This window comes from Dipodomys ordii, unplaced genomic scaffold, assembly GCF_000151885.1.
Source record: "Dipodomys ordii isolate 6190 unplaced genomic scaffold, Dord_2.0 Scaffold53, whole genome shotgun sequence".
Classification (NCBI taxonomy): domain Eukaryota; kingdom Metazoa; phylum Chordata; class Mammalia; order Rodentia; family Heteromyidae; genus Dipodomys; species Dipodomys ordii.
Genome location: NW_012267269.1, coordinates 10,988,720 through 10,998,388, shown reverse-complemented (window position 1 = coordinate 10,998,388; position 9,669 = coordinate 10,988,720). Strand labels below are relative to the sequence as shown.

At 35.6% G+C, this 9,669-nt stretch overlaps 1 protein-coding gene across 1 annotated transcript in view; it reads left to right on the top strand.

Moving 5' to 3' along the window:
• Caap1 (caspase activity and apoptosis inhibitor 1) overlaps nt 1–7,262 on the top strand; it is a 32,465-nt gene extending 25,203 nt beyond the window's left edge. Inside the window, exon 7 of the mRNA XM_013020772.1 lies at nt 5,153–7,262. Coding sequence (XP_012876226.1) covers nt 5,153–5,499 — 347 coding nt within the window. The 3' untranslated portion in view covers nt 5,500–7,262. The remainder of the gene's footprint in view (nt 1–5,152) is intronic.
• The last annotated feature ends 2,407 nt before the right edge of the window (nt 7,263–9,669 follow it).

Sequence of the window (9,669 nt, the reverse complement as noted above, 5' to 3'; positions counted from 1 at the left end):
CTCCCTTCCTTCCTTCCTTCCTTCCTTCCTTCCTTCCTTCCTTCCTTCCTTCCTTCCTTCCCTCCCTCCCTCCTTCCCTCCTTCCTTCTTTTGTCAATTGTGGGGCTTATATTCAGGGCTTGGGTGCTGTCCCTGGACTTTTGTGCTCAGGATAACATTCTACCACATGAGTCACAGCTCTACATCTGATTATCTTGTGGTTATTTGGCGATGAGAGTTTCACATTCTTTCCTGCCTGGACTGACTTTGAGCTGTGATCCTCATTTCTCAGCCTCCTGAGTAGCTAGGATTACAGGTGAGAGCCACTGGTGCCTTAGATAATCTCTTATTTTATAAACAAGAATCTTTTTTTGTCAGGCTGAACTATTAGCAACTAAAATATTTTATAAGCACTTTTAAGGTTTAAATTGCTGGTATAATTTGAAAGTCCTTTTGAATTTGTTAAACTCAAAATATTTGAAGTGTGATTAGTAATTCATATGTTTGTTTGCTTTCATTGGATATCCTACATAAAACATCTAAGAAAAATCAAATCTGTGACTTAGCATATTTCCCTGATACATAACTTAGAGGATCCATGCTGCTTTCAAGCATTAAAATTGGTTATCAATATAGGTATTAGTAGTAAAAATATAGGTATTGCATTAAAAATTTTCCCATTTCATAGTATACTTTCATTTGTACCAAAGTATATTACTTTTAAAAGCAGAATTCTATTGTTATTATTAAGGAATTGTACATAAAGTTTACAAAAGTCAGATAATGAGTACAATTCTTTTTAACATTGTCACTCCTTTTTTCACTTTCTTCCACTTCCCTCTCTCATCTCTGCCCATAAATTACCTAGTTCATTTATTGGATACTATGATTTAATTTGTTCACCTTCCCTCCCTCCATTTCTATGCTTCCTTTTGCCTCCCAAAATGACAAAAAATAAAAACAACATCAATAATAACAGCAACAACAAAAAGTATATTAGTTTTAAAGTGGTTTGGTATGATATAGTTTGTCTTCCTTTCAGTGTTAAGAATTGGGAGCGTTCTGTGTAGATGCCAAATATTGTGTCTTCGTGATTTTAACCCATGTTCATAACTATGGCTCATTGAATAATATAAAAATATTTCTCCAATCAATTATTTCATGTATTCATCTGTTTCAGTGGTGTATTAGAGTGGTTATTGATTCATATTGCTATCTAGATACTAATTCTAGATAGACTATTTAAACTCTTTAGTACTCGGTAGCAGAGTTTTGGCTGTGAAACAAGTTGGTAGAACAGCAGATAGAAGGAAAACAAAAGAGAAATGGTAAGACTATAGTGAGCAGCATTGGCAAGCATTGGCAAATAGCTGGTTGGAGTATCAGCTGGAAGAGATGAATGCTTGAGAAAACTCAGCACTCTTTACTACCTTTTCCTTTAAATCTTAAACTCCTTTAAACTTTCCCCATATGCTGTCCATTTCATTTTTTCATTTGTGTTGCTTTTCTCTGAAGTGCTGTAAATGGTATGTAATACTTTAGAGGTCATTCATTTACCTTAATGGAAGAGCAAAATTAATAGAAAGAATGTATCATAATCTCTTGTTTCTTTGCGAATTGTATCAAGTTATTTTAGTATTTCTCTTCCAAAAGGACAGTAACTCTTATTTGCTTGCTTTTTCCTACACTGCTTATGATTACAATGCTTTTTATATTTCATAGTTCGAACTTTATTACTGTTATTTTAAATTGAAGTTAAAATATTTTCACTCAGCTATATCTATTTCATTTTTCTTGTGAGATATCAATAATCTTATGTCATATGTACATCAAACAAATTTTTTTCCTTTAGGGCTGTAATGAAGCTTGAATGATTAAGTGGTATTAAGTATAGTATCTTTGTAAAGTTAAAACACTTACTTAGTTCATGTAAATCATATTGTGTATTACTTCTAATTATTGAGTTTTTTTAACTTTCTCAGAATGAATTCTAAAGCTTTATTAAAATAATCACATTATTTGTATTATCTCAGTACTAATTTAATTTAAAAGAAGGATAATTTACGTGTGTGTGTGTGTGTGTGTGGTGTGTGTGTGTGTGTGTTTGTGTGTGTGTGTGTGTGTCCTCTGGGGCTGGAACTCAGGGCCTGGGAGCTGTCCCTGAGCTTTTGTGCTCAAGGCTAATGATCTACCACTTGAACCACAGCTCCACTTCTGACTTTTTGCTCATTAATTGGAGGTTAAGAGGCTCATGTCCAGGCTGGCTTTGAGCCACAATCCCCAGATCTCAGCCTTCTGAGTAGCTAGAATAACAGGTGTGAGCTATGGGCTCTTGGGAATAATTTACCGTTTGATGATTATTACTGTTACTCAGAGTCAGAGCTCTGTGAAAGCTTGGTTCAGAAGGACAGAACATGACCACACTGAAATTGTAAGGAATTTGAATGAGACATTTGGGGTTAAATAACTTCTTTATTAAAAAAAAATTATGTTTTACATTCTGTACTTTGAAGGTCATAATTGATAGGAAACTCCCTAAACTTTCTACTACTAATAATGAGAGTAATTATCTTTGAAAATATATTTATATGTTTGCAAATGATGCTTTAACAAGTGAGTATCGGGGCTGGGAATGTGGCTTAGTGGTAGAGTGCTTTTCTAGTATGCATGAAGCCCTGGGTTCAATTCCTCAGTATCATATAAACAGAAAAAGCCGGAAGTGGCAATGTGGCTCAAGTGATAGAGTGCTAGCCTTGAACAAAAGAAGCTCAGGGACAGTGCATAGGCCCTAAGTTAAAGCCCCAGAACTGCCCCCCCCCCAAAGTGAGTCAATATGATGAAAATTAAACAGTAAAAAGATCTGATGATCCTATAAGACCTTCAAGTAATTTTATACATTGTTTATGATAAATCATTTCAGGTGTGCAATTTACAACATTTTGGCATATGTAATCTAATAATGGACAGATGGAATCTATGAATGCCTTCTACAGTATTGTGTTACAGAGACTTCAGACCATTTGGATTTTTGGATAATTCTGAATGTAAACTGAAAGTACCAAATTTACAGAGCATTGTTTCTTTAGTAATAGATGTACTGTTATTGATATAAAAATGAGTAAAGCAAGGCCTAAACTTTTTTCCCTAAAAAGTTTGAAGCATACTCATACAAATGAAAATGTCTTGTCCAGGTATTTCTTCTTGAAATATTGAGACTGTGTATGTAAATCTTTTGATCCTACCTCTTATGCTGATAGCTTTATAAAATAATATTTTCTTAGTTTGGAGCAGACTCTCTTTAGCTGTAGCTCATCAACAGAATATTAAAAAGCTTAAAAATGATCAAAATTAAATGAGCGTATATTGCTTGGTGCTTCTTAGTCACCAAAAATAGTATTTGAAAACTGACTTTTCCCTACCCAGGGTGGAGGGGGTAGGAATACATTCTGTTATCACAATTTTCCTTTGGCAGAAGTATTGTAAATGAGTTTACTCTTATGAAAGCCAACATTAAAGAACCATTCCAAGCTAGGTGCATGTGGCTCACACCTGTAATTCCAGCTAATCAGGAAGCTTATATCTGAGGATTGAGATTCAGAGCCACTCTGGGCTGACTCTTAATTCCAACTAACCATACCACAAAAGCACCTAGAAGTAGAGCTGTGGCTCAAGAGCTAGAGTGCCAGCCTAGAGTGAAAAAGGACCTTGTCCAGGCTCTGGCGTGTGCATGTGCACGCACACGTGTGCACACACACAAATTATTCTTTAAACAAAAATTATATTAGGGGTTGCAAATATAAATAATAACAAATAGTACTCAAAGTTGTAAATTTGTCTAAAGTTGGGTAATATCCACCCACATCAAAACTAAGGTGATTGAAAGTCATGAAGTACATTTGTATTCAGTTTCTTAGCATCAGTTACAGAACTTTTATTACAGATACATTTTTTTAAAATGATGATGTATTATTGTAACTTCATTAATTAAAATGCTCTTTATAAGATTTACTTTATTTTTGAAAATAGCTGTAGGCATTCTCTTTAATTCACTGATTCAGAACCAAGTGTTTATAATAAAATGAAAAGCCCGGTGCTGATGGCTCACACCTGTAAAATCCTACCAACTCAGGAAGCTGAGATTTGAGGATCCTGGTTCAAAGCCAGCTCCAGCAGAAAGTCCATGAGACTCCTATCTCCAGTTAACCACCAAAACACTGGAAGTGGTGCTGTGGCTCAGTGGTAGAGGGCTCACCTCGCCTGAAATGCTCAAAGACAGTACCCAGGCCCAGAGTTCAAGTCCTATGACTGACCTGCCCCCCCTCCCAACAACAACAAAAAAAGCCTGGTGCCAGTGGCTCACACTTACAATCCTAGCTATTCAGGAGGGTGAGATCTGAGACTCAGTTTCAAAGCCACCCCGGGCAGGAAAAGTTTGTGAGACTCTTACCTCCAATTAACCACCAGAAAACCAGAAGCAGAGCTGTGACTCAAGTGGTAGAGCAGTAGCCTTGAGCTGAAGAGCGCAGCGACAGTGCCCAAGTGCAGAGGTCAAGACCCATGATGGACAAAAAAAAAAAAAAAGAGAGAGCGGAAGTGGTGCTGTGGCTGGAGTGGTAGAGCGCTCGCCTTGAGCTGAAGAGTGTAGGGACAGCGCCCAAGCCCAGAGTTCAAGCCCCAAGACCGACCAAAAAAAAAGAAAAAAGAAATAGCATGAAAAAATTGGGTATAATAGTGCAGTGTCCAGCTTGTTGATACTATTTTTCCTTTTAGTTCATAATAAGCTGTTTTAAATATCTTCTAGAATGAAAATTTACTTGTTAATAATACTCTATCCAAAGGGTGCCTAAAGACACCATGGAAGTGTTACTGTGATAAAACCACTGTGATACTTTAATTAGGAAACTAGAGAATGGAACTCTAGATGGCGTACACATTTTCTAGTGCTTCTGTGTTCTAAATTGGAATGACACATACATTAGGATTTCTATGAAATTCAGTCTTGAAATTGAAGCTTCAGGGAAGCAGGAGGTGAAATGGGTACTATAGACTTCATGACAGGAAGTGGGTCAAAGCAGTCATGTAGTCACAAACAGCAATGGTATGTTGACCCAGGGCTTTCAGGTTACATGGTTCTTTCCTCCCCCTTTTTTGTTTGTTTGTTTGTTTGTTACAGGTAAAGGGGAAGATAGTGATGTACTCAGTATAAATGCAGATGCTTATGACAGCGACATAGAAGGCCCATGCAATGAAGAAACTGCTGCTCCTGAGGCCCCAGAAAATACAGTCCAAAGTGAAGCAGGTCAGATAGATGACCTGGAGAAAGATATTGAAAAAAGTGTGAATGAGATTCTGGGACTGGCAGAGTCTAGCACAAAGGAACCAAAGACAGCCACCCTGACTGTTCCTCCACCAGAAGATGTTCAGCCTTCTGCTCAGCAATTGGAGCTGCTGGAACTTGAGATGAGGGCAAGAGCAATTAAGGCCCTGATGAAAGCTGGTGATGTAAAAAAACCAGCCTAGATATTTCACTTCACTTTGAATTGTTGGTGTGCTTGAATGAAGCCATGTCATGTAATTTTGTATCTGAAATTTCTTTTTGGTCTTTTGTGGTGTTTCTCATGTAATCCTTATTAGATAAATTCATCTTAGGTCTGAAATACTTTTTTTTAAAAAAATCTTTTATATTTTATATGTATGTCTAAATTCATGGCAAATATAATTGGATAGCCTGATACTTTTTTAGATGATTATTTAGCTATGTCTGCAAATGAATCTCTTAAAAGCCATTAGGAAAGAGTCCTAGGATTCCCTCCCCCCCTTTTTTTTTTAAACTATTTTGGCCAACACACCCAAATGCTTTAAGAAAGATTGATCAAGCATGTTTATCTTAAGGCTACCTATATTTTGCGACTGAAGGTTAAAATTATTGCTCCTAGATTTCTTAACAATAAAAGAAATTTAGTTTTGTGTAAATGTACTTTAAAATATGCCTAATTTTGAAGATGCCTTCTATGGATTCAGACTTCCTGGTTCAGATTGAGTAACAGTTTGCATTGTAAGTCTTAGAGCTCTGAGATGGTTGTGAAAAGTTGTTTTGTGTGTGTGTGTGTTTGTGTGTGTGTGTGTGTGTGTGTGTGTGTGTTTTGTACAGAAAAAAAGACCTCAATGTATGTCATTTTCCAATAATGCAGAACTATCTGCCCATGCTTAATTCCAGCAGACAAACCATTCTGACAGGTGTTTGATCCTATTGGGCTCTTGGTTTCGTCATCATCATCATCATCATCATCATCATCATTATTATTATTTATTTTTAATTAAAAAAGGAACAAATTTTCATTCACATTCCAAAAAGCTACCAGGAAATGCTGAATATTTTATTATAAAGGGTTTATCTGACAACATTGCTTAAAGATCTGATGTGCTATAATTCAATGAATTAAAGTAATAAAAAACTATAATTCTGGATCTGAAGATTTGATACTTTTCCCAAAGCAAAATTAATTTCAGGAACCTTTCTTTTATAAGTTGATGTTAAAATTAATTTTGTATAGTTTTTGTAAACAGCATCTTGCCATAAATATAGATGCTTTTTCCCAGTACCAATTTCAATGTTTGATACCAAAATAGAATTAGGCAGGGTCTCTTAGTTTAAATAAATTAATTTTTTTCTAAAATATAAATCTGGACTTGTTTTGTATTTGATAACAAATGTAGTATATTTTATTTGTAAGCCATTCTGTATTGTATGCCTATACAAGGATTCTCCTTATACACAACTTGCAGAGATTGTGTTTTATTAGCTAACTTAATTATGTTAATTTTAGAGAATTTTCCCAGTGGACATAGAGTTAATGGACATTAATGAATTATTGGTGTTGCAGCAGAAAGTTTTATTATTTGTTCCTGAATATGTCTTTAACGATCTCTTTTTTACCTCTCTGAATCTTTCTAATGAAGAGCAGAAGCCTCTGTCATTTGAAACACTTCTTTTAGACTAGTAAACATGGGTGTAATCCCAGTAGTTTTCATTGTTATTGCTTCAAGATGAAAAAATGATTATAGTAAAATATTTTTTCTATTACTCCTTAAACTAAAAGTTAAATAAAGTAGTACAGAATAAACAGTAGTTCCTACAAGTTATAAAACACAGTAGATGGCATTGTGTGATTTAATATCCAAGAGTAGAAAAACATTCTGAGTATTGTTAGGTTAGTTACCACTTTCATGAAGTATACTGTTTGTCTCCTCTATTTAGTGTACAGAATGGGTTAAAGGACATTTGATTGAAGTGGATATGTGTGAGATAGAATGCACTGAATGAATTAAAGGTTACTTTGATTTCTACCTTATCAACTTTTTATCTTACTGTTCATATTGAAAAACTTGAGAGCTTTCCAAAGATGCCTGGTTTTAAAGAATAGGAATATTATTTTAGTGCATATTGATTAGATGCTGCTATTTAAATAATCAGTTCACAGGTACTATTGAAAGCCTCTAGGTCTTTAATCTCATTCAGATCTTAAACACAGTAATGTTGCAGTATAGATTTTGGTGTGGAATAGACTGATTAATAAAGATACAGGTGCTGCTGCTTTTCATGCATCAATCTTTCCTGTTAAGGTAAGGAAAATGTTGAAGCCACATTTGGGTAGTAAGTATGAAAACACAAAAATGGCATCCATTTAATGTGCTATCTAACTAACTTTACCCAAATCTTCTTTTTGTTTGTGTTACTGGGGTTTTAAACTCAGGGCTTCATGCTTCCTAGCAGGCAATTTACCACTTGGACCATGTTCCTTTTTTCCCTCTGTTGGCAGGGTTTGGACTCAGGGCTGGCTTGATTGCTTGGCTGGTACCCTGTGACTTGAGCCACGTCTTTACTGCCATTTATTTATTTATTTTCTTATTTATTTATTGAGATGAAGTCTTATGGACTTCTTTGCCTTTTGTTGGCTTTGAACTGTGACTCTCTGGATCTCAGCCTCTTGAATACCTACGATATAGGAATGACTTCTGATAACTGCCTATTTTTTCCTTTTTTTTTGAGAAAAAATTCTGCGTCATCAGGCTGTCCTTGAATTTGGCATTTGGTTGGGCTGGTCTTAATCTTACCATCCTCCTATTTCAATCTGCCATGTGTTAGGATTATAAATGTCTCCTGGCTTTGACCCAAGTTTTTCTGTGGTGACTGGTAATGGGCCCTCTCTGCATTTATGAGCAGTAGTGCCAAGGAGTAGGCCATAGCTCACTTTTTGACTTTCCTTCGTATTTAGACTTATCTTGAAAACTAGATTCCTTGTAAAACATTGAGATTATGAAGAATGACCCAAACCTTTACATCTCTTTGTTGATCACCACCAATTCCTTAAAATTACCAGGCAGCATATCTTTTCTTAAGTCTTTCTCCCCAAACATATTTTCTGCAGAGCTCTAGATCCTAAGGCATGATATCTGAGTTAAAGTGTTCTGAATCATTTGAACAGGAATACAGAGTACAGTAAAGTATATATTTTTCAATGCCATTTTCAAGGTAGATATAAAAGGGATAAACCTGCAGTTGGGGCCAAGTATTTGTGCAGCCTTTTAAAGACCTAGTTGTGTCTCATAAAGAGGAAGAACAGAGTTCAGATACATACTTCCTTCTTTTTAAACTATTTGTTTTACTTATTTATTTAGACAGTGTCTTGCTTAGTGCCTGGCCCAGTTTGTCCTTGTTAAGGTCTTGCCTCAGTCTTCTGAGTGTTGGGATTCCACCATGTCCAACTTCTGTTTAACTTTTATTCTTTGCTTATTTTTTTATTGTTTTTAATGAAAATAGATCTTATTGCAGTTATCAAACAGTGCTCCCCAGGGTATGTATAGAGGATGATAGCATATATAAAAAGGATGATGACATTCTGGTTGAAGACGAATCACACATAGATGAGTTTGTGAAAATAACCTTAATTCTGATAACATCAATATTGCTTGCTGGATGATCAAAAAACAAGTATTTCTGGATGCAGATATTCCTTGCATGTAAGTAGATTTGTTGGGTATACCATGAGAAGTTTAGTTAGAGCAAGAAATGTTCATTCAAACAAGGAGACACATTATTCAGGCCAAGATTACAGAAGAAGATAGCTAGTACCTATCCAGGATGCTGCTTTCAGATCTCACTACATTGGGATTAAGGAACAGAAGGCCAAGGTTTGGAAAAACCCAGAAACAGCTAGTTTGAATTGAGTTTTGATTTTATTTTCCACCTCAGATCTTAAAACTTAAAAATATTTGGTTTTCGGATTTCCATTTTTTCTTTTTTGCTGGTACTGGGCTTGTACTCTGGGCTTGGGCACTGTCCCTGAAGCTTTTTCAGGTTGAAGCTAGTGCTCTACCACTTAAGACAAAGCTCCACTTTGGGGTTTTTTTTGGTGTGTGTGTGTGGTGGTGGTTAATTAGAGATAAGAGTCTCCTGCCTAGCCTGACTTTGAAACACAATTGTCAGATCTCAGCCTCTTGAGTAGGATTACAGCACCAATGTCTGGTAGTTTTTTTTTTTTAATTATTATTATCTTTAAGTAATTGTACCAAAGGGTTACCATTCACTTTGACAGTTTATGCGTACAATACATCTTTATCACTATCATCCCCTTTATCATCTTCATTTCTTCCAACCCTACCTGTTCCCTCCTGTTTATTTAATTATTT